At 45.4% G+C, this 25,975-nt stretch overlaps 1 protein-coding gene across 1 annotated transcript; it reads right to left on the reverse strand.

Annotated features, from left to right (window-relative positions):
* Window positions 1-1,295: 1,295 nt before the first annotated feature.
* LOC311240464 (beta-1,4 N-acetylgalactosaminyltransferase 2-like) lies at window positions 1,296-25,669 on the reverse strand (the record flags this gene model as incomplete). Its single annotated transcript, XM_084329045.1, has 8 exons — window positions 1,296-1,489; window positions 3,461-3,689; window positions 4,092-4,235; window positions 6,401-6,582; window positions 9,016-9,102; window positions 24,704-24,817; window positions 25,202-25,268; window positions 25,622-25,669. 8 exons carry the CDS (start codon window positions 25,667-25,669, stop codon window positions 1,296-1,298), a joined length of 1,065 nt encoding a protein of 354 aa, XP_084185171.1.
* Window positions 25,670-25,975: the final 306 nt, after the last annotated feature.

Below are 25,975 nucleotides of genomic sequence, written 5' to 3' on the forward strand. Positions count from 1 at the left end.
AAGACTTTCGTCTTGTTTACATCAGGGTCCCCCATTTTCAATTCATCATAACATATATGACATACATGACATACAGATAGACAGTACTGCTACATCTATACATTTATGACATATCAGATTTGCAAATACAGTACTGTTTGTGATACAAAAGTGTCCAGAAAAAGAGTGTATATACATTTGACGTAGAAACTGTACATTGGAGGAGGTTGGGTGGGTGGGGTGGGGTTGGGTGGGTGGGTGGGTGGGGGCTGTACATTGGAGGGGGGGGGGGGGGGGGGGGGGGGTTGGGTAGGGGACACACACATTGTACACTGTACATTGGAATACTGACAAAGCCATACTTGGTCATTTACTGTACAACTAGGTTAGGACATTTGTAGGGGCCAGTTTCGAATTGCAGTCTCCCGTAGGTGTTTTTTGAGAGTGTTTTTGAAAGTGGGTAGTGATTCACATTTCTTTACAGCTTTGGGTAGGGCGTTCCACATTGATGTGGCATAATTGCGAAACGTGTTTAGTCCCTTGTTTGAGCCGAATCTGGGTTTAACATGATTTGTGGAGCTCCCTCTGGTGTTGTGATCGTGGTATTCACTGACCTTTGGGAAGTATTTTGACATGTACATGGGTACCTTGGTCGCGTAGTGTATCTTGTAGACCAGGCCCATTGCAAGTTGCTGTACTCTGTCGTCTACTCTAAGCCATCCTAGGTTGTCAAAGTGGGCAGGGGTGAGGTGGGTTCTAGGAGTCAGGTCAAGCAGTAGTCTGACTAGTTTGTTTTGAGATGTTTGTAATTTGTTTTTTAGTGCCTTTGAGGTGCTTTGGTACCATGAGGTGCAAGCATAGTCGTAGTACCCTTGAATGAGTGCTCCTGCTAGAGTCTTCAGGGTATTCTTGTTTACCAGAGAGGAGATCCGGTACAAGAATCGAGTTCGTTGGTTGACTTTTTTTTATTACATTGGATGCCATTTTGTCACAGGAAAGATTAGCCTCTAGGATGGAACCCAGGTAGGTAATTTCATCTTTCCTTGTGACAATATTGTCACCCACTGTAACCGAGAAGCCGTCGGTCTTGCTGAGTTTGTTATTTGAACCGAAGAGAATAGACTCTGTTTTGCCCATGTGTAATGATAGTTTGTTGTCGGCGAGCCATATGCAGATTCTGCCTAGTTCCGAGCTGAGGGCTTTTTCAACCTGTAACTTGTTCTTGTCAGAGACCAGCAGGGCTGAGTCGTCCACAAACAGGAACAAGTTGCAGTCACAAGCTGACGACATGTGGACACATTTGAGATGTTTCTTTACTAGGCGTAGTGGACACATTTGAGATGGTTCTTATAGAAATGCAGCCGCAGTTTATTCTCTTGATCGGCTGCTCCTGGTGGATGTCTGAAGGCGTCATAGACATTTTTCCTCCCATTAGATTTTTTTTGATGGCCAATGGAGATGCCATCACAACTGGCAACGAGGAAGGTTCCTAGACCATCCATGAATAACTCTGTCAACACACAGATAGATAGATTTAGGAACTCATTCGAACATAAATAAAGTATAAGGCAGAATTAAGGCCACACATTTCTTCTTATTGTCAACATGGCCTACAAAAAGACAAACCAACAATGCATTTCTTCTACTTACAAATATGGCCCATCCAGTCAACAGCAGATTATAGCTCATATTCAGAAGTAATAGAACTCCCTTGTTTAAAAAAAAAAAGAAAAATCATTTTGTATAATTCATGCACAGCTTTTACCGGAATTACTTTATAAAGTAACTGCTATGGTGTGGAGTGATGTTGCTTGTGTTCATTGCAGTGAATTATACCGACCAAAACAAAAGGTATGGCTCTGGGACTTGTTTTAATGGTTTCTGGAAAACTATGACTTCTGGATATGAGCTATAATCTGGTGTTGGCTGGACGGATCATTGATTGATTGATTGAAGAATGGGTACAATACAGTACGGTTCAATACATACAATTGTTAAGGGGATGCAGACCAGAGAAAGACTTTCGTCTCGTTTACATCAGGGTCCCCCATTTTCAATTCATAATGACATTTATGACATACACAACATAGATATATATCATGACATTTATGACATACAGATATACAGTAGTTACATTTGTGACATACAAGATATGCAAATATACAGTACTATTAGCAGAGATAAGGAACAAGTTGCAGTCACAAGCTGATGACATGTAATTTGCATAAATTAGGAACAGTAACGGTCCACAGCTCACTGAACCGTTTACCTCCACCATCTGTTCTCTCCCCTCCAGGTAGGATTGCATCCAGCTCACTGCCCAATTGCTTTTAACTTGTCAATCAGAATGGAGTGATTGACGCATGTCAAAAGCCTTTTGGAGGTCCAGCATGACCATGCCGCAGTACTTGCCCACGTCCACCTCTTGTTTAATGTGGTCGTTCAAATAGAGAAGGCATATGTCAGTGGAGTGGGATGTTCTGAAGCCAGATTGAAATTTGTCGATTCGATTTTCTTCCGCAAGGTACTTTTCTACCTGTTCGTAGAAAAATGTTTCCATGACTTTCGAGATGGAGGTAAGAATGGAAACAGGGCGGTAGTTGCCTGGGTCTAATTTGCTTCCTTTTATGTGCAGGGGGGTCACTCTTGCAATTTTGAAGTCTTTGGGGACGTGTCCCTGTTTTATGCAGAGGTTTATTATGTGTGTGATGACTGGGGTGATGGCGGCTGCTGAGTCTCTGAGGAATTTGGAGGGGATATTGTCATGGCCAGTGGCCTTGTTAGGTTGGAGGGCACTCAGTTTTTTGAGTACCTCATCTGTTGTTACCATTTCCAGTTTGAAGTCGTCTTTGTGGACCCCTAGGTTCTTGTAGTATGCTACTATGTGTTCTACCCCATACTGCCCTGAGTGGGAGGGTAGTTTGTTTACCAGTGTTGTGGCTATGTTTGTGAAGAAACTGTTTAAGTAATTGGCTACATCCAGCTTGTCTGTGATGAGCGTGTTGTCCGTCTTTATGTTTATGTTTGAGAATCTGGTTTTAAGTTTTTTACTGCAGCCTAGTTGGTTATTGAGTAATTTCCAAAGTTCACGTGGTTTGTTTTTGTTTTCCTCGGTTTTGTCATTGATGAAATATTTTTTTGCAGCACTATAACTCCCTCACCTGCAATGGCCAGTCAGACCTGGATGGAAAAGAACTTGCATTCTTTCAAAGCCCTGAACTGAGATTTGGTTAGAATGTTACCAGAATGTTTCATAGGACATTGATTGAAAACTACCGGCTCGAATTTTACAATTGGTGGCTTATTTTGAAGGTATGAACCTGTAGTTTCATATTATGTAAAAAAAGAGAAATGTGAAAATCCACAGAAAGGGAGGGGTGAAAATCGCCCAGACTCCCACGGGTTAATTAATACCATTTACTAGTTGGTTCCACCCACATGAAAGATACTTTGGTACCATTTACTAGTTGGCTCCACCCACCTGAATGAGCAACTCTCTGTAGCTGGGGGTCAAACCCCACCCTGCGCACAGTGTCGGTACGACCCAGGAAGAAGTTGACTACTCCACCAGTCAAAAAGCATTTGGAGAAACCAGGCAGCGCGTGGAACCTTCCGCCTGACTTCCTCTTCAAACAGCCTCCCACCTCTGGATCTCCTTCCTCATATTCCATTGAAAAGTAGAACCCGTTTCCACCTACAGTACCCCCTACCTGAGGAAGAGAGAAAGAGAGAGGGGGACGGAGAGACAGAGACTTGGGTCTATATACAGTAGACTTGGATCTATATAAAGTAGACTAGGGTCTATATACAGTAGACTAGGGTCTATATAAAGTAGACTAGGGTCTAGTATATACAGTAGACTTGTATATAAAGTAGACTAGGGACTATATAACATAGACTACAGTAGGGTATATACAGTAGACTAGGGTATATATAAAGTAGACTAGGGTCTATATACAGTAGACTAGGGTCTATATACAGTAGACTAGGGTGTATACAGTAGACTAGGGTCTATATACAGTAGACTAGGGTGTATACAGTAGACTAGGGTCTATATACAGTAGACTAGGGTCTATATACAGTAGACTAGGGTCTATGGGTGTCTCTCTCACCACATCTAGTTCTGGTGTGGCTTCCATAACCTCCACCATCTTCTCTATCTTGGTGTCTGCAGTAAACAGGAAGTCATCATCCACCCACAGGAAGTACTTGGTGGTAACCTGGGATATGGCCAGGTTCCTGCCAGCGAACCAGCCCTGAGGGAGGAATGACGTTTCCAGGTTAAAAGGGTGTCTTGGTTTTTAACATGTTAGTCAGGCAAGTGCTACCGGAGTCTGTACAGAGAGACTCAAAAGGAGCTTCTATCCCCAGGCCATCAGGATGCTCAATGACTCTATACAACACTAACCCATCCATCTACATTCATTGTACACACATCCACATGCACACACTCACTTTAAACATTCACCTCTAACATTCACTTTAGACACTTAAACACTTTAACACTACACCGTATTTTATCTATTTATTACTAAAAGATTTGCACTACCTCTCTACCTCATTTTAGCATTTTGTACTTTAGTTTTGTATATTGTATGTTTTGTATAGTGTTTGGTCTATTCTTCTACTTTTTTCTGTATGAAGCACAATCTTAGGGGGCTCATGCAGAACCAAGCATTTCATGTACCTATGAATAATTTTCAAATAAACGCTAGATTATCGATAGTATATGTGTACTTATGCACGCTAGAGAAGCGGGCTGAAAAATCGATTATCTATGACCTGGTCAGCGCTAACGTCATATACACACATACACACATAGGGGACACGTTGTGAAAAATGTGAAAAAAACATCCGATTACCCCAAGACTGGTAAAATAGATTCCTTACCTCACATCAGATGTTCTGCAAAAAGATTATTCCAATTCCTGATCGCCATTCCAAATATCGATTGCGTTTATTGATCCAACGATCCAACCTCGAAACACATATTCCACGCTGACCTACAATGATTTCATATCAATCCAGCCGATCAACGTATGTAGTATTCAAAACGAATGCCGTTGCTGAAGAGTGAATACCGGAGGGGCAGACTGGTGAACATGGGGGATACGTTTTCACCAGGGATGGCCCTGACCAGCCAAAGACCGCAGGTCCGGGGTGGAGCTTGTGGGGGGCCGCTTGGACTTGGCCCCCTCTCGGGTCCAGCGCTCTTCAAGCTGTGTGCACAGTACTGTCTTATCCAACTCCTCCATAACTGAGGTACCAGCTACATGACCCAGAAAAACATCTGGGTCAGATTAATCTGCACATGCAGGGGCTGGGGCTGAGGGGGTCTGATCTGCGTCTCCTGGGACTGGTTCCTCAGGGGCTGGTTTCTCAGGGATCATTGAGTCACTCAGGTCATGTCGAAGGATTTTTGATGCCTCAAACAAAGAGTCCAAGAGGTGCTCATCTTCCTTGATACTGTGTAGAGCATGGATATTCTCCCTTCCAGCACGGACACTTTCTGGGTCAGGGGGAGGCATCCATCGCATCTGGGAGGTGAGGTATAGGCATAGTGCCCTACCTTGCGGTCCACAGGACCGAGGCAGTGAAGCAGTCCCAGGAAGGCTTGTGGTTTGGCAGGATGATGTACAAAAGGTGCACGTAATCCAATCAGTTGATCAACCTTTATCGTGAGTAATCCAGTTAAAAATGTGTATATTCCAATAAAATCATGTATTTCCAAAAAATCTCAGCAGGGAAGCTCTGCATGGAGCAGCTCGCGCCAAGCGTTCAAACAGGCCACAAGTGGAGCAGAGCAGATGTACCTGACCCAGACCGGTAGTAAGGAGGCAGGCAGGCAGGAGACCAACAGGCCAGACACAGGTTCCCTCGGTAGCTGCTGGTTGCTAGCTGCTGCAGGGTAGCTGTTGGTAGCTAGCTGCTGCAGGGCTGGTGGGTAGCTGCTGGTTGCTAGCTGCTTCAGGGCTGGTGGGTAGCTGCTGGTAGCTATAGCTGCTGCAGGGCTGGTAGGTAGCTGCTGGTAGCTAGCTGCTGCAGGGCTCTTGGTAAAAAATATAAAAAGTCCAAATCGGTCCACCAATCCACAATGAAAAATCAAATGTTGTGGTGTCCACAGTCTGATATCTGTTTCCACAAGAAGAACGTTTTGCTCCAAAAAAAAGAGTAGAATACGTAACTACTCTGTCTCACTCTTATAGAGTAGAGTGGAATACAATACTTAACTACTCTATCTCACTTGCATGAAGTAGAGTCGAATACAATAGAATAATTAACTACTCTGCCTCACTCTTGTAGAATAGAATACTTAACTACTCTGCCTCGCTCTTATAGAGTAGAATACAATAGAATACTGAACGACTGTGTCTCAGTCGTATAGAGTGCAACAGAATAGAATAGAGGAACTCATCTTTACCTTTAATGGTGGCATGATGTACCGCTCTATATTCTTGCCGGATACGCTTTCTGGCTTCATGCTGTCATCTGCTATGATGATCTTAATGTCTTTATAGAAACGTCGTATGCTTTGAATCAGCACATTCAGCTTGTTGTAACGAACAAACGTCTTGGTGGTGATGGTCACCTGGGAGTTGATGTCTGAGAGAAAGAGAGAGATACAGAGATAGAGACAGAGAGATAGAGATAGAGATAAAGAGAGATAGAGATAAAGAGGGAGAGGCCGCATATTTGAGATGCTTCCAGCTGCAGCACGTCAGACCGCAGCGCTTACAAGCCCCGCGCTTACAAGCCCCGCACATAGCGACCCCTCGCTTCCATTGGCTGATTTTGGTCACGTGATTTGGGTCCCACCCAATGGCTGAGGTCCCCCGCGCTTAGATACCCCTCGCTTCCATTGGCTGATTTGGGTCACGTGATTTGGGGACCCAATGGCTGAGGTCCTCCGGCCGCTCACTTCCATTGGCTGATTTGGGTCACGTGATTTGTGCAACCAAAACATTACGTGAAACTAAGTGAAGAAGAACACTAACAGATATAAAGTTTATAAACAAAATGGGCGCATCTTTCAACACAGTCTTTGGGTAAAGGAGTAACCTTAGCCTCCTTCCATCTCTTTGGACATAGTCCCACTTGTATACATCTATTAATAATATGACACTGGACTTGCTATGATCGTAGCAGTAATTCTCAATAATTTACTATCCAAGTTGTCTGTGCCAGCTAACTTGCTGTCAGGTAGAGCCTGGAGTAACCTTTCAATATCACTAACCTCAACCTGTTGAAAATCAAATGTACACCCTTTATCTTTCATTATGATATTCTTAATTATGTCATTTGATTTTGTATTGTTTGAGATGTGCATTCCCTGCCTGAGCTGAGATATCTTACTTGCATAAAAATCATTAAAATGGTTGGCAATATCACATGGTTTGGTTAGGACAATTCCATATGACTCAACAAAAGGTGTACAGACATTGGATTTTCTACCCATAATTTGATTTAAAACATTCCATAGATTTTTACCATCATTTCTCACATCATATAACCATGGTTTAAAATATTCCCTTTTTCTCACCTTATTTAACTTTGTGACTTGATTACGTAAGGAACGGTACTTTTGTCTGTCATCTGCAGAACTGGAACACACTGATGCTTTTTTGGCTACAGTATGTCTCTCTCATTCATTAAAATTCATTAAAAGCTACTATCTATCCATGGGGCTGATTTGTTTCTGACATAAATAAGTCCAGTGCAACCTCTGGGTCATCCTCACAACATACCTCCTCCCAGTTTATACCCAACATTTCATTAATAAAACCTTCTACATTAAAACTCTTATATGACCGTGAGTGAAATTTCAGGGGAGCTCCCACAGACCGTAGTACAATATATACATACATGAAACACATAACACTGTACATAACAGAATATTTTAAATAAAGTGCATGATGAGTGGTAACAGTGATTATCAAGTTCAGGTAAGTGCATGGTGCACGTGAGGGGACAGTCAATGAGCGTTTAACAGTCTGACTGCTTGGGGGAAAAAAGCTGTTCTTAAATCTTGAACTCTTGGCATGTATGGACCGGTATCTCCTCCCTGGGGGAAGGAGCTGAAAGAGCCTATAATACTTATGTAAATAAGTAAGGCAATTGAAATATATCTGCAGTACAGCTCAATACACACAATTGTTAAGGGGATGCAGACCAGAGAAAGACTTCCGTCTTGTTTACATCAGGGTCCCCCCATTTTCAATTCATCATAAATGTACAGTTCCCTCCCCCTTGTATATATTTACTGTATGTCACAAATGTAACAGTACTGCATGGTCTGCATCCCCTTTAACAATTGTGTGTATTGAGCTGTACTGCATTCTGCAATCTGTTAATAAAGTTTTCAATCAATCAATCAATCAGTCACTGTACCATTATACAATCTGTTAATAAAGTTTTCAATCAATCAATCAATCAATCAATCGGTCACTGTACCCATTCTGCAATCTGTTAATAAAGTTTTCAATCAATCAATCAATCAATCAATCAATCAATCGGTCAGGTCACGTGTACCCATTCTACAATCTGTTAATAAAGTTTTCAATCAATCAATCAGGGCCTGTGGTGGTCACGTGTACCCATTCGGCAATCTGTTAATAAAGTTTTCAATCAATCAATCAATGAATCAATCAATCAATCAATCCCGCAGTGCAACGTGACCCAAATCATACGGCAATCTGTTAATAAAGTTTTCAATCAATCAATCAATCAATCCCGCAGTGCAACGTGACCCAAATCAGCCAATGGAAGCGAGGGGTATCTAAGCGCGGGGGACCTCAGCCATTGGGTGGGACCCAAATCACGTGACCAAAATCAGCCAATGGAAGCGAGGGGTTGCTATGTGCGGGGCTTGTAAGCGCGGGGCTTGTAAGCGCTGCGGTCTGACGTTCTGCAGCTGCATACTATTGGCATATTTAGGCCAACAATGGCCCTTGTAGAGGACAGAGAGACTTTTTTCCTATATCGTAGAGAACAGACAGACATGTATTTTCCTTTATCATAGAGGACAGATAGACAGACCTTTTCCTATATCGTAGAGGACAGGTAGGGACGGCTGCTGGATGACAATGGGGAAGACAGCCTTGTAGTTCTCAAACAGGAAGTGAGCTGAGGACAGAGTAAACAGGAAGTGAGCTGAGGATAGAGTAAACAGGAAGTGAGCTGAGGATGGAGTAAACAAGAAGTGAGCTGAGGAGGGAGTAAAGAGGAAGTGAGCTGAGGATAGAGTAAAGAGGAAGTGAGCTGAGGAGAGAGTAAAGAGGAAGTGAGCTGAGGAGGGAGTAAACAGGAAGTGAGCTGAGGAGGGAGTAAACAGGAAGTGAGCTGAGGATAGAGTAAAGAGGAAGTGAGCTGAGGATAGAGTAAAGAGGAAGTGAGCTGAGGATAGAGTAAAGAGGAAGTGAGCTGAGGAGGGAGTAAAGAGGAAGTGAGCTGAGGAGGGAGTAAACAGGAAGTGAGCTGAGGATAGAGTAAAGAGGAAGTGAGCTGAGGAGGGAGTATACAGGAAGTGAGCTGAGGACAGAGTAAAAAGGAAGTGAGCCGAGGAGAGAGTAAACGGGAAGTGAGCTGAGGACAGAGTAAACAGGAAGTGAGCTGAGGAGGGAGTAAACAGGAAGTGAGGAGAGAGTAAACAGGAAGTGAGCTGAGGAGGGAGTAAACAGGAAGTGATCTTAGGAGGCAGTAAACAGGAAGTGAGCTTAGGAGCAGTGATGCCACAGATTACTTGTAAAAGTAATCCGATTACTGATTATTGATTACTCCTTTAAAAAGTAATCCAAGTTACTTTACTGATTACTTGATTATCAGAGTAACTTAGTTACTTTGAAAGTAACTAGGTTACGAAGTCGTCGTCGTTCCCCCAACCGTTTTTTTTAAAACGCTTTATTGAAAGTGCATAAATTGTTTTTAACTTGTTTCTCTGCACATAACGTAAATTGTTAAACTAGTGCTTCAGCTTCTGTACCATCAAGTATGGTAAAGCAACAGTCTATGATGCTCACAGCATTAGAGCAGCCAGCCAGTGGTTTTACAAAACCAGTGTATATCCATTCACATCTAACAAATGCAGGCTGAACTATTCAATTATATCAACTGTAACTATTAAATTGTTTTTATAAATGTCTCTCTATAAACATACAATCAGTCTCTCTTTAACATGTAAATTAACTGTAAATCTGGCAAATAAGAGCTTTTGCTCTGCCACCATCAAATATACATTAATCAAAAGGGAAAGAAACAATCTCTCTCTTTTGCTGTTTGGCTGGCCTCCGAGTCCTCCTGTACCTAGTCGAAGCGTCGGCTAGTGAATGAATGAATGAATGAATGAATGAATGAAAACTTTATTAACAGATTGCAGAATGGGTACAGTACAGTACAGCTCAATACATACAATTGTTAAGGGGATGCAGACCAGAGAAAGACTTTTGTCTTGTTTACATCAGGGTCCCCCAGTGTTGTGATTCCAGATGCTTTCAATGCAATTGGATGTGCTGTTTTTAGCGGTAGACAGTATTTTGTTTCCTCCGCATATGAACGTGAAGTAGTGACTGAGGCTATACGAGCGTTTTGGGATGGAAGTCTGAACAGAAACTCACTTTTAATTTTGCCAAGCGTTTTGGGGTGGAATTCTCCGACGACGGAGCCCTGCTGTCACACGATTGGCGCATATGTCACATGACGTGCTGTGAAGACCCGCCCTACTCTGCCTCTGATTCGCAGACTGTGGATGGGGAATGTGATTGTACCAAAGCAGATGTCACTCACAGACAGAGTGTCCAGTCACGCCGCGGGGACACATTCTTGTGTAACCCTTTCACTGCCACACTACGTCACTCCCAAAAGAAAAACAGCTCAAAATGTATTTTTGACTGTCGAAAACGAAATAAAATACTGCATTCCGCCTGCATTATGAATTTATGATGAGATAGTAACGAAATAGTAATGCACAGCCACTTGGACAAGTAACTGCAATCAGATTACTGGCTTTTAAAGATTAACGCGTTAGATTACTATTTTCGGGGGAAAGTAATCAGATTACAATAACGCGTTACTTAGTAACGCGTTACCGGCATCACTGCTTAGGAGGGAGTAAACAGGAAGTGAGGAGAGAGTAAACAGGAAGTGAGCTGAGGAGGGAGTAAACAGGAAGTGAGCTGAGGAGAGAGTAAACAGGAAGTGAGTTTAGGAGGGAGTAAACAAGAAGTGAGCTGAGGAAGGAGTAAACAGGAAGTGAGCTGAGGAGAGAGTAAACAGGAAGTGAGCTGACGGATGCATTTTAGGGTGCTTTATAGTAAGTTCCATGGAGGCCAGAGTATAAAAGCTTTTCAATCTCTGGATCATGCCCCTTGAGTTTATACAATCATCAGAGTGAGTTTGGTATGGTCCATAAATCTAAACTAACATACTGTAGATGCAATACAGGATGGTAACTTTAAATTTTTTTAAGAGCTTTATAGATAAACTGTTAACACATTGAGTGCCACGCCCCTTCCGGGAAGTGACCACTTCCGTGCCGTCCATTAACCACATGTAAACGTAGTTGTACTTTGTAGACCTAAACCTATATTTTATAGTATAGCTATGGGTCTAATAATGCCGTCGAGTCTCATTGAACTGCTTCTGGTCAACGTGCAAAAAACAGATAATTTTTTCATCCGTACATTTCCGTTTTATACCATTTTTAATATGAACATAGTCCGGCCGCTTCTGAGCAATTCCAGAGAAAAGACACGAAAACAGCGTTTTTGTGTAATTCAATAAACATGGTCATTTTTCGCCTGATTATCGGATCTTCCTGAAATCAACGCTAGATCATCACTAGTATCCTTTGTCGTGCACGCATGCAATGTGATTTAGACCGGCGCCCCCCCCCCCCCCCCCCCCTCCTGCAACCCAACGGAAAACAGCCAAATGTGACCGGTGTGATCTTGTTGCGTTGTGTTTAGTCGATTCGACCCCTGTTAAGGGATCGCCCTGAGTGGGAGTTGAACCCCGATCTCCCGCGTCGCGGGCGGCATCACAGACCACTATACCAAGAAGTGAATTCACTTATTGCTTCCGGGTCTGGATGCCTCTGGGGAGTGAGTTTACTTGCAGTACCGCTTACCATCCACAGCCACTGAACTACTTGTACCATCGTGACTGTGGATATACTGCGGTACCTCCGTTACACTCACCCCCCTAAACTCACTCCACCCAGGGCATCCGGGTCTAGCGGCACCACATGTGACCGTGTGATCTTGTTGCGTTGTGTTTAGTCGATTCGACCCCTGTTAAGGGATCGCCCCCCGAGTGGGAGTTGAACCCCGATCTCCCGCGTCGCGGGCGGCATCACAGACCACTATACCAAGAAGTGAATTCACTTCTTGCTTCCGGGTCTGGATGCCTCTGGGGAGTGAGTTTACTTGCAGTACCGCTTACCATCCACAGCCACTGAACTACTTGTACCATCGTGACTGTGGATATACTGCGGTACCTCCGTTACACAAACAGCTATAACACAGATAGCTTCAATCACAGTAGAAATAAATATCAGATCAACGCAAGCTTTCATATGGTGTCATTACCTGGTCTCTGAAGTAATGAAAAAAAAAGAATCCAATAATCTCATCGCCATTCCAGTTATCCACAGCGATCGTGCCTCTGACTGACTGTCGAAAACGAAATAAAATACTGCATTCCGCCTGCATTATGAATTTATGATGAGATAGTAACGAAATAGTAATGCACAGCCACTTGGACAAGTAACTGCAATCAGATTACTGGCTTTTAAAGATTAACGCGTTAGATTACTATTTTCGGGGGAAAGTAATCAGATTACAATAACGCGTTACTTAGTAACGCGTTACCGGCATCACTGCTTAGGAGGGAGTAAACAGGAAGTGAGGAGAGAGTAAACAGGAAGTGAGCTGAGGAGGGAGTAAACAGGAAGTGAGCTGAGGAGAGAGTAAACAGGAAGTGAGTTTAGGAGGGAGTAAACAAGAAGTGAGCTGAGGAAGGAGTAAACAGGAAGTGAGCTGAGGAGAGAGTAAACAGGAAGTGAGCTGACGGATGCATTTTAGGGTGCTTTATAGTAAGTTCCATGGAGGCCAGAGTATAAAAGCTTTTCAATCTCTGGATCATGCCCCTTGAGTTTATACAATCATCAGAGTGAGTTTGGTATGGTCCATAAATCTAAACTAACATACTGTAGATGCAATACAGGATGGTAACTTTAAAAATTTTTAAGAGCTTTATAGATAAACTGTTAACACATTGAGTGCCACGCCCCTTCCGGGAAGTGACCACTTCCGTGCCGTCCATTAACCACATGTAAACGTAGTTGTACTTTGTAGACCTAAACCTATATTTTATAGTATAGCTATGGGTCTAATAATGCCGTCGAGTCTCATTGAACTGCTTCTGGTCAACGTGCAAAAAACAGATAATTTTTTCATCCGTACATTTCCGTTTTATACCATTTTTAATATGAACATAGTCCGGCCGCTTCTGAGCAATTCCAGAGAAAAGACACGAAAACAGCGTTTTTGTGTAATTCAATAAACATGGTCATTTTTCGCCTGATTATCGGATCTTCCTGAAATCAACGCTAGATCATCACTAGTATCCTTTGTCGTGCACGCATGCAATGTGATTTAGACCGGCGCCCCCCCCCCCCTCCCCCCCCTCCTGCAACCCAACGGAAAACAGCCAAATGTGACCGGTGTGATCTTGTTGCGTTGTGTTTAGTCGATTCGACCCCTGTTAAGGGATCGCCCTGAGTGGGAGTTGAACCCCGATCTCCCGCGTCGCGGGCGGCATCACAGACCACTATACCAAGAAGTGAATTCACTTATTGCTTCCGGGTCTGGATGCCTCTGGGGAGTGAGTTTACTTGCAGTACCGCTTACCATCCACAGCCACTGAACTACTTGTACCATCGTGACTGTGGATATACTGCGGTACCTCCGTTACACTCACCCCCCTAAACTCACTCCACCCAGGGCATCCGGGTCTAGCGGCACCACATGTGACCGTGTGATCTTGTTGCGTTGTGTTTAGTCGATTCGACCCCTGTTAAGGGATCGCCCCCCGAGTGGGAGTTGAACCCCGATCTCCCGCGTCGCGGGCGGCATCACAGACCACTATACCAAGAAGTGAATTCACTTCTTGCTTCCGGGTCTGGATGCCTCTGGGGAGTGAGTTTACTTGCAGTACCGCTTACCATCCACAGCCACTGAACTACTTGTACCATCGTGACTGTGGATATACTGCGGTACCTCCGTTACACAAACAGCTATAACACAGATAGCTTCAATCACAGTAGAAATAAATATCAGATCAACGCAAGCTTTCATATGGTGTCATTACCTGGTCTCTGAAGTAATGAAAAAAAAAGAATCCAATAATCTCATCGCCATTCCAGTTATCCACAGCGATCGTGCCTCTGACTGACTGTCGAAAACGAAATAAAATACTGCATTCCGCCTGCATTATGAATTTATGATGAGATAGTAACGAAATAGTAATGCACAGCCACTTGGACAAGTAACTGCAATCAGATTACTGGCTTTTAAAGATTAACGCGTTAGATTACTATTTTCGGGGGAAAGTAATCAGATTACAATAACGCGTTACTTAGTAACGCGTTACCGGCATCACTGCTTAGGAGGGAGTAAACAGGAAGTGAGGAGAGAGTAAACAGGAAGTGAGCTGAGGAGGGAGTAAACAGGAAGTGAGCTGAGGAGAGAGTAAACAGGAAGTGAGTTTAGGAGGGAGTAAACAAGAAGTGAGCTGAGGAAGGAGTAAACAGGAAGTGAGCTGAGGAGAGAGTAAACAGGAAGTGAGCTGACGGATGCATTTTAGGGTGCTTTATAGTAAGTTCCATGGAGGCCAGAGTATAAAAGCTTTTCAATCTCTGGATCATGCCCCTTGAGTTTATACAATCATCAGAGTGAGTTTGGTATGGTCCATAAATCTAAACTAACATACTGTAGATGCAATACAGGATGGTAACTTTAAAAATTTTTAAGAGCTTTATAGATAAACTGTTAACACATTGAGTGCCACGCCCCTTCCGGGAAGTGACCACTTCCGTGCCGTCCATTAACCACATGTAAACGTAGTTGTACTTTGTAGACCTAAACCTATATTTTATAGTATAGCTATGGGTCTAATAATGCCGTCGAGTCTCATTGAACTGCTTCTGGTCAACGTGCAAAAAACAGATAATTTTTTCATCCGTACATTTCCGTTTTATACCATTTTTAATATGAACATAGTCCGGCCGCTTCTGAGCAATTCCAGGGAAAAGACACGAAAACAGCGTTTTTGTGTAATTCAATAAACATGGTCATTTTTCGCCTGATTATCGGATCTTCCTGAAATCAACGCTAGATCATCACTAGTATCCTTTGTCGTGCACGCATGCAATGTGATTTAGACCGGCGCCCCCCCCCCCCCCCCCCCTCCTGCAACCCAACGGAAAACAGCCAAATGTGACCGGTGTGATCTTGTTGCGTTGTGTTTAGTCGATTCGACCCCTGTTAAGGGATCGCCCTGAGTGGGAGTTGAACCCCGATCTCCCGCGTCGCGGGCGGCATCACAGACCACTATACCAAGAAGTGAATTCACTTATTGCTTCCGGGTCTGGATGCCTCTGGGGAGTGAGTTTACTTGCAGTACCGCTTACCATCCACAGCCACTGAACTACTTGTACCATCGTGACTGTGGATATACTGCGGTACCTCCGTTACACTCACCCCCCTAAACTCACTCCACCCAGGGCATCCGGGTCTAGCGGCACCACATGTGATGCCTCCGGTAAGAGCATCGGCGGGGGTGTCTGTCTCCTTACCAACAACGGCTGGGTAAGCCCAAAGGAGATAAAGATACTCTCCAGTTCATGCTCCCCGGACCTGGAACATCTGGCCATTCAATGTCGACCGTTTCATCTTCCCCGAGAGTTCACCGCGATCATCATGACTGCGGTGTACATCCCTCCCCAAGCGAACACCGCCAGGGCCCTGGCGGAGCTACAGGGACATCTCAATATCCACCAGATCAAACATCCAGACGCAGCAATGATCGTAGCCGGCGATTTCAACCAGGCGAATCTGAAGAAAGTGATGCCATCCTTTTTTCAGCACATTGCCTGCTCCACCAGGGGAGGAAACACGCTGGATCATTGTTACACCCCGTTCAGAGCCGGCTACAAGGCTGTACCGGCTCCGCCATTAGCGGCGGCTACTAGCACATCAGATCATGACTCCATCTTGCTCATTCCTGCTTACAGGCAGAGATCAGATTCAGATTCCTTTATTAAGCCATTTGTGTAAAAACACATTGGTAATTGTTGCAGCAATACAGTGTATGTATTTTTTCCTTTCTTTTTTCACAGTAAACGACAAACACCAACACAGACACAGGACAAGAAACAGTGCAGTGGAGGATTAATCAATAAAATAAAATACATATATAAAGTGAAGAGTGCAGAGTTCCAGTAAGGACTAGTGCAGTGCAGTCAGTGTCATTGTGCCAGTGTCACTTGGGGGCAGAGGGACCTGAGGCATTGATCAGCCTGGCGGCCGTCATGTCACATGAGGTAAAGAGATGGTCCGACCAATCAGAGGCCACGCTTTAGGACGCCCTCGAAGACGTCGACTGGGATATATTCCAAGGAAGCGCCAGTGACGTCAGCGAGTTGGCAGACACTGTTGTTAGCTTCATAGCAACCTTAGCTGATAGTATCGTCCCCACAAAAAAGGCAAGGGTCTTCCCAAACCAGAAACCGTGGGTGGACAGTACTATCAGAGCAACTCTGAAAACTCGCACCACTGCTTACAACCTGGGCAGAGAGACAGGAAATATGGACGAGTATAAAACAACAGTCTACACTCTGCGCAAGGCTGTTAAACTTGCTAAGAGGTCGTATGCTGACAAGATGGAGGCACAAATGGCACAGAATGACACAAGAGGCTTATGGCAGGGACTGAGGACGATAACTGACTACAAAGTCAGCGCCCCCTCAATGGGGAGCGACGACGCCTATCTCGCGGACAAACTCAACTCCTACGCTCGGTTTGGTGTAAACAGTGGCGACGCTAGCTCACCGGCTAGTGTCACTGGTGTGCCGGCTGTTGTGGAGGGGGGGGGGGGGGGGGGCGGGGACGCTCTCTCATTGACGGAACAGTGTGAGAAGAGCATTTATGCAGGTGAACACCAGGAAGGCTGCTGGCCCAGATGGAATAACAGGACGCAACACAGCTGGACTGGAGGAAGCACCGACTGTTGTGAGAAGCGGTGGTTTCCAGGTTGGGTACGTACTGTTTTGCTTGCGAGCTCTGGTTGTTGTTGATGCTGTGGGGGTTAGCTAACAATTTACGAAACGCCGACTCCAGGCTAGGGTCCTCTGCTCGGCTTAAAACGGCGGTCGGAGGATCTTGGTCTGACGCCCATGATGGTTAATCTAGTGGGCCGCGACTAGGTCTTGGTGATCCCAGGATTCTCGAGCGGATGCTTCCCTGTCCCGTGCAGGCCCCATCTTTCATATACAAATGAATGTATACCCTAACAAGGAAATGTGGGCATAGGATCTTCTTTATCGGGAGTTCCATGCTCAAAGCCGGCTGCAGCCCGAATGGGAACTGTGCTGGCCCCGTTCAAAACTGTGTTCTGACGTTCTTTTTCTTTTTCCTCTTAGGGGAGGGACTTGGACAAGCGGCCTGTCTGAAGTGTGGCTTGTTATGTCATTGTATACAGTTCAGGTGATAGCTGCTTAGCTGGCGTGCTAGTTATGGACTACTGTGTTAGCCAGTCAGCTGTTAGCTGCGGCGCTAGCCCGCTGTGTTACCAGGCTAGTAACGTTGGCTCATTGCTATCAGTCAGATAGCTGCTTAGCTTGCATGCTAGTTGTGGACTACTGTGTTAGCCAGTCAGCTGTTAGCTGCGGCGCTAGCCCGCTGTGTACCAGGCTAGTAACGTTAGCTCGTTGCTTTCAGCCGATCGGCTGTTAGCTTAATGCTACACTGTTGAACGTTTTCTATGACTATAACATGCCTTAAACACTCTGACTACGACGTCATCTTTGACAGAGGATGTTAGTCGAACCTACACCGGAGCCCTGCCAGCGAACATGGAAACGTAGCGGCTGGGTGGCGCAACAACGTTACTCTCGTCGTCAACACAGGGATGCTGTGTTCAACTGCGGTGCCCCGTTAGCCGGATTGCAGTTCGCTTGGCCTGCGTTCAGGGTAGGAAGGTCCCGACTGGACCTTAAACACTTCTTCTTTCCTTCCCTTCTAAATGTTTTGTAATAACGATGTTTTCCAAAACGGGTGTTGCTGCAATACATTGAGGATACGATGAGTGTTGTGTGTGAATTGTCTTGTCACTGGTATAGCTTCTTCTCCATAGAAATCGGGTTGTTGTTTTACATGTGTAAAAATGATCTGGTTAGTTGTGTTGAGAACACATATGTTCATGTTCCGTGAACTCACAACTAAGGGGGTTAATTAACCTATAAAGCTATGCTTAGTGACATATGAGTGAAGAATGAATTATTTTCTCAGCCTGTAATGACAATGAACAGTGTGTTCACATATTAACAGGGTTACCTGTTCAACTTGGCCGTATCAAGGGTAAGGTAGGAGGGGTGATCCCCCCCGGTTTCCCTGGGGCTTCCCCACCCTCCTCTCAGACATGTTGTTTACAATATATTGTGTCACTGTGTTTGTGGGGATACGATGTGACCCTTAGCTTAATTGCTGGGGTTGTGCTAACCGCTTGAGAAACTATATTTTTGTCGTTTATCGTGTGTGCTTAGCAAGGCCTGTGGCCGATACATAATCGAGGATTCTGTATTCTCTCGTTATGAAAAATGGCGTTCCTCTGTAGCAAGAGTGTACTTTGCCATTTTTTGTTGTGATAAAGGGTTGTGTGTGTCTTGTGATCTACAACTGGGTTAGGTTGGCCACAGAAGCACATGTGTAAGTCTGGTACCGGGGCTCTTGGAGGGCCCTCTCTATTCTGTGTTTTTTCCTTAGTAAAAATCAGATAGCAGGTTAGCACATGAGCTATGTGAAGCTGTTAGACACTTCATGTAGCTGACTATGACTGAGTCAATGTCATGCTCTTTTTTGTCATTACATCGTATCATGGGTGTGGGGTCGTAAAGGGGTGAACTGGTAATCCTTTCCTTCCCCTTTCTGATTGGTCAGGGGTTAAAATCTTCTGTCCTTCAAGGTTCCTGTCACGTTGCTGTTCGGCACGTGACAGGGTAAGAGGGGGGGGGGGGGGGTTTCCTGGTCCCACGCCCTGGATGATTGGGCGTGTGCACCGCAGAAATTCCCCCGCCATAGAGTACGTCACTGTGCGCGTCTCTGTTGGTAAGACTTCCGTGAGTTGTTCAGGTCAATGTTATGGATCCGTTTCAGGGAGTTGTCAGGGCTCCTCCTCACGAAGCTCCTCCTCGGGCCTTCTGTGAGTTCGGACTCTCCTTCCCTGTGAGGGAGCCTCCTCGGAGTTCTGCTCTATTGTGTGTGTATTCGATTCAATTCGATTATTGAGTGTGTATTGGTTCAGTGCCTCCTCCTCGGAGAGCCCTAACCCAAATATTACATAGCTCAATGTTGCAATATATTCTTTTTAGGGATGTCCGATATTATCGGCCGACCGATATTATCGGCCGATATCGGCAGTAAAATGTGATATCGGAAAATATCGGTATCGGTTTAAAAACTAAAAAAAAACAATAACAATATTTGTTATATATATATCCAGTGAAATTATTAGTTACCTGAAATTATTCAGTTTTTTGGACGGGGAAACCCTGCATATATCGGTATCGGTTGATATCGGTATCGGAAATTAAGAGTTGGACAATATCGGAATATCGGTATCGGTAAAAAAGCCAATATCGAGCATCCCTAATTCTTTTCAATCTATACAGCTCGCGTGGGAAGTCTCTCTGGGGATTTCCGTCTCCTCCCTATGGCGAGGGTGGTGGGATGTAAAAATGTAAATAATTTTTACCCTCAGCTGCGTCACGTGGGATTCATGTCAGTCTGTGTTTCTTTCTTTTTTGAATAAAAAGAGGAAGGTACATGAAGCACGACGGCTCCGTGTCGTTCTCCCAGGCGACTTGGAGGAACAATGTTTGGTGTCTTGCTAGACTATCCATTGATGTGTTTGGGTCTCAACGCATACATAGTGCTGGCTTGGTGTGCTTCTGTTAAAGAATCACGCAGGGGCTAAGTGCGCCTTGGTTGCTTGTTAAAACAGCTTTTTTATAGGGCAACTGGGATGGAGTTGTCTCTTCCGAGTGTCAGTTTACTAGGTTGTCTCGATGAATTCTCGTTCATATCTGGGGGATGTTAACGGAATAGATCTGAACATAGGTAGAGGGGTCTCACGCCCTTGGGGTGGGCCACTGAGCATGGTCCAAATGGGACCGTCTGGGTGGCGCCCTCTTTTCATGTTTTAGATCGACACGCATACCTACCCCCTCTCCTGGAGTGGGCATGCCGGCGTGGTTAGGACACGGGACTGGTCTGGTCACGCTGGTCCAGGTCAGTTAACCCGTTGTCCGCCGGGGATGCAGAGCTGCTGTTCTGGTACCCTGAGGGACTTGTGCTTTTTTCGGGGGGAAAAATGCCGGGTCGGTCCGGGTGTCACAGGGTTAGGCGTTATGGAGACCCTTTGTTGGGTACATGTTATACTCTGCACTATCGTAATGGCTTACGGCCATACCAACCTGTACACGCCCGATCTCGGAAGCTAAGCAGGTTTGGTCCTGGTTAGTACTTGGTTGGGAGACCGCCTGGGAATACCAAGTGCGGTGTGCTTAGGGCTGGTTCTCCATTCTTTTCGCTCCTCTCTCACGCGTGGCGAAGAGGGGGCTGTTGGGGTGGTCTTGGACCTCCTCTGGTAACCCTGTGCTTCCCGTGCCGCCGGGCCCGGTCCGAAGTAAAGTTTCGTTGATACCGTAGGCCTGGGATAACCCTTTTTTGAAAACTGAAACACTTGTACTGCGGTATAGCCAGTGTATACCCGCAGGTGAGTTTGAGTTTTTTCTTGAGGGGTTATAGGAACAACCAGTCTGTACCACGAGGGTGGTTGATTCCCTGGTGTGTTGGAGCAGAGTCAACTCTCGGGTTACCCGGTTGAGTGTGCCCCTGCACGTTCATGACGTCTGCCAATCATGTCAGCCTTCTCTGCCTCGACCCCTCTGGGTGGGTTTTTTTAATGGAGGCTTCGTCATGGTGATCAACAACGCCAGCATATGCCCCTTCCGCCGGGGGGGCTGTTTTCAGCTGACTCCTTTGGCGCCTGTCTCGTCCGCAGTGCTCCAGGCTCAGGTTACAGCCTGTTGCCTGGTTTCCCCGGTGCGCTGCCTGCTTCCGTTGGTTAACCTTGAGTGCTTACGGCCATGCTGACTGCCTGTTCTGCAGGGTCAGTGTGCCAGGCGGTGTGCTATTGGGGGGAAAGGGCCCGCTCTTGGAGGGGCCTTATCCGAATACGCTGGCGATGTGGGGGGCGGTGTCACTAAGTGACCACCTGGTGGGGTCTTGATGCCTGGCGTCATTGACCTCTCCGGGCCCCCGTTTTCCAGGGGATCCAGTCCCTTCAGTGGGTCTGGGTCTTCCTTCGCGCTCCGCTGCTACGGCCTTGCCACAGGGTTGGGTTTGCTCTTGACCCCGTGATTTTGGGGGCAGTAACGAGGTTGTTCCTTCCGTTCGTTCGCGGGTGGCATGCGGGTTGTGCGTGTGTGTAGTCGTGGGGTCAAGCCACGGTCTGCTCACCCTGTGCGTTGAGTTGCTTGAGTGCCTCTTCGCACGGTCGGATCCGTCACCCTCCCGTGAACCTCCAATAGGGGGGGTATCCTCCATTAGGGAGGGTCGGGGGGGCTCGGTCCTACCCGGTCTGATGGTTGTGGGGGGCCTCAGCGGGGTACATTTGTCGGGCTATGGCTCCGCTCAGCCCCTGTTATGCAGACAGGTGCTGAGCAAGCCATAACGAAACAGAATGAAGGGTTATGTATATAACCCAGTTCTGTGAGTTATGGTGCGCTCAGCACCTGGATGCCGCTGCGGCCCTTGATTTGTCATTGTGGTGAAATTTGTTGGGAAGGAGATGAGTGTGTGGCCCCACCCCTGCTTTTGTAGGTAAGCGGATGGGGGTGTGGTCAGATGAATGCTGGCATGTAAAGGTACATGGTGGAATTTTTTTATTCAGTGTATATACGCTGAAGCGAGATATATGCAGACAGGTGTTGAGCGCACCATAACTCACAGAACTGGGTTATATACATAACCCTTCGTTAATCCTGGTCCCCAGCTCTCCCTCCAAAGAAGCAGCCGAGCAGTTACCACAACTGCCTAGCTGCCCCACCAAGTAGCCTGTAAGAGCCTGAGGCCCAGCTATACCTTCGCCAGCTATAGTGTAGCAGCCCAAGGCCTACTTGCTCCGACAGGGAGGATGGAGAAGGGTGTTTTCAGCAGCCCACAAGTCTGGCCACTCCAAGCAGCAGCCCATGCCTAGCTACAGTTCACATCCCAACAGCCAGCAGATCAGCCCAGGGTCCACTGCGCTCAAAGTGAGAAGGGGGAGGGCTGCCCATCACCCTGGGAGTGTCACCGCACTTACCACAAGAGGACTGTTTTGTTTATTTCAGATATGGGAACCCTGTATCAGAGTCTGGTGTTTAGGTATTGTGGCAGATATCATTCCTCGTCCCATGGCTACATGGAGGAAGGGAGATACTAGGAGTTGATTAGGACTGATGGAACACACATGTGCACCACGTGATCACTCACATCCCACACACACACAGAGACACCCATAGCTTAAAGCCCGAGGAGAGACAGAGAAAGGCTGAGTGGAGGTGAGGAAGGAGCAGAGAGCAGGGAGAGAGATTGTGATACGGAGTTTGTGAGGTGAGAGGTAGTTAAGAGGAGAGGTGAAAGCGAGAAGGTGTTCCTGGTACTGGACTGGCTGAGATACCCCCTTGTGAAACGACCCTGGACCGGAAGACTGAGTATTGAACATTCCCTTTTTGTACGAGAGCCTGATACGTGTTTTGACCCTGGACTGTTATTCGACTACTCTATTGCCCATCGGACTTTGTGCAGTTAAACTCTTCCACCCGACGGGACCGGTACCGGTCCCAAAATAGTTTTTTTTGTCAAACGTATTCAAGTATAAACATCATAACCATGTCACAACAGCATTTATAATGTATATTATCATCAATACGTTAGTTTAGGAATAGGTTAAAGTGTTATTATATAGATTTTCCAGTTATTTAATATTCCATTTACTTAGGTATTTTAGGCGGATTTTCTGAAAATAGGCTCCGACTTAAGAGGTTAATACATTCCCTGCCAAAAACGAGTTTACCCGTTATTGGCCGCCAATCGAATAACGCCAATAACGAGTTTACTTGTTTTTGGGATCGTTATATAGTTTATTCGCTATATATATTCATAATTATAGCTGCAGCCTCTGGTATAGTCTTTAGACCCTGTCTGAGCTGGCAGACGGTCAACACCGCCCTCTACTGCCAGGCGGAGCTATTGCATCTCATTGAAAATGGGCTTGTGTCTTTTAGGAGGCGATCTGAGCCAGGCGGGCAGGGTTTAAATATTCAGGCGAGCCACTTCTATACAACGATGGCATCAGTAACTCCGCCCACCCGCCCGTCATTGTGATACTGTCGGTAGTGTGGTGCGGACCTCCATGAGCATTATTTGGAATTGCGATAAGATATTTGGATTATCTCTTTTGCATTACATCAGATATAAGGTAAGAACATCATATATGAATTTGATCGTTGATCTGACATTTATTTCTACTCCGATCATAGCAATCTGTGTGGACCGTGTATGACTGTTTACCGTTGGCTGCGGTGGGGGGGGGAGCACCCCGCTACGACGGTCATTTCATGTATGGACGAGGATACATAGTGATAATCTAGCATTGATTTCAGGATGATTAGATAATCAGCCGAAAAATTACAACGTGATGACTGGATTACAGTAAATGCATTTTTCTCGCCTTTTCCTGGAATTACTGAAAAACACCCAAACCAACGGTATAAAACGGAAATGTACGAATGAAAAAACAATCTGTCTCAGCAATGTTGACTAGAAGCAGCTCACCGAGACCCGACGCCGTTATTAGACCCATAGATATAATATAAGATATTTTAAGCACTCGCAAATGTCACAGTCTAAAACTATATCCATTGAATAAAGACCTGGCAATGAATGGGGTATCAGCGCCCCCTGCTGTGGCGGTCAATGTGTTAATCAATAAATATATTTTATTTATTGAAATTGTGCTTGTGTGGAACTTGGATTTGTTTGTTTTGCACCTTGTCGAGCCTGAACACCACCAGGCTCGTCACAGTCTAATAACCTGTAGTCTGGTGTTTAGGTATAATAACCTGTAGTCTGGTGTTTAGGTATAGTAACCTGTAGTCTGGTGTTTAGGTATAATAACTTGTATCAGAGTCTGGTGTTTACGTATAATAACTTGTATCAGAGTCTGGTGTTTAGGTATAGTAACCTGTAGTCTGGTGTTTAGGTATAGTAACCTGTAGTCTGGTGTTTAGGTATAGTAACCTGTAGTCTGGTGTTTAGGTATAATAACTTTTATCAGAGTCTTTGGTATAAAGCAGTCTCCAGTATGTACTCAGTAGATCGTACAGATTTAAACTACTAAGTCGTACCCAGGTCTCCAGTATGTACTCTGTAGATGGTGCTGGTGTAGGTGACTGTAGCCAGCAGGGCGTTGAGTTCCGCAAGGCTGCTGTGATTCAGGATCAGCTCCTTCTCACCATTACCTTTTGTTAGAAGGAGAAATAAGCAATCACTATCTTCACACATCACAACAACCCCGGTTTAACCTGTTTCAGTTATTAAACATACCCGGTTTAACCCCTTTCAGTCATTAAACATCCCCGGTTTAACCTGTTTCAGTCATTAAACATCCAGCAGCTACTGTGTCAGAATGAGGAGGAGGAGGAGGAGAGAACATCTGCTGTGTCAGAATGAGGAAGGAGGAGAGAAGAGCTGCTGTGTCCGAATGAGGAAGAGGAGGAGGAGATAACATCTGCTGTGTCAGAACGAGGAAGAGGAGGAGGAGGAGATAACATCTGCTGTGTCAGAATGAGGAAGAGGAGGGGGAGGAGATAACAGCTGCTGTGTCAGAATGAGGAAGACCTCACCTGTGAACCCTACTCCTTTATCTGGACTGTCCACACCAAGCACACCACTGGACACACGGAGAGATACCTGGACACACACACGCGCGCACACACACGGAGTACGGTAAAATTGGCTGTACTGTGTAGGAAATGCTCCCCTAGCTTCAATCTCATTGGCTGTACTATGTACAGTAGATAGGAAGTGCTCCCCTAGCTTCAATCTCATTGGCTGTACTATGTAGATAGGAAGTGTTCCCCTAGCTTTAATCTCATTGGCTGTACTATGTAGATAAGAAGTGCTCCTTGTTGCCGAATTTAACACTCCTCTAGCTTTAATCTCAGGTTGGATTGTTTTTCATGGCAAGTTAATGGAACCATGTATAGCGACCATCTTCAGTGTGCCAATGGAGTAGGCTACTGTGATGACGTATACAAACCTACCTTGTAGCCGTTAGAGTTCCCAGCATGCAGCATCAAACCTGAAATCATGTAGCTGGTTACTATAGGGCTAGGCAATATGGCCAAAATATCATATTACATTTACATATAGGCTTACAATTAGTCATTTAGCTGACGCTTTTATCCAAAGCGACTTTCAAATTGTGTATAACAAGTCAGCAGGAGGGGAATACCTCTGGCAGCAATGGGTAAGTGGTATTGTTCCTCATACAGTGTCAAACCTGAGTGCTACATTCTGAGTGCATAGTTGCATAGTAGCATAGTAGGCAGTAGTATAGGTATAGTAGCAATAGGGTTGCTTGTTGTAGCTAATGTTTAACTAGTGTTTTCCACCGC

Source organism: Notolepis coatsorum, assembly GCF_963971535.1.
Source record: "Notolepis coatsorum genome assembly, chromosome: 14".
NCBI classification, from domain to species: domain Eukaryota; kingdom Metazoa; phylum Chordata; class Actinopteri; order Aulopiformes; family Paralepididae; genus Notolepis; species Notolepis coatsorum.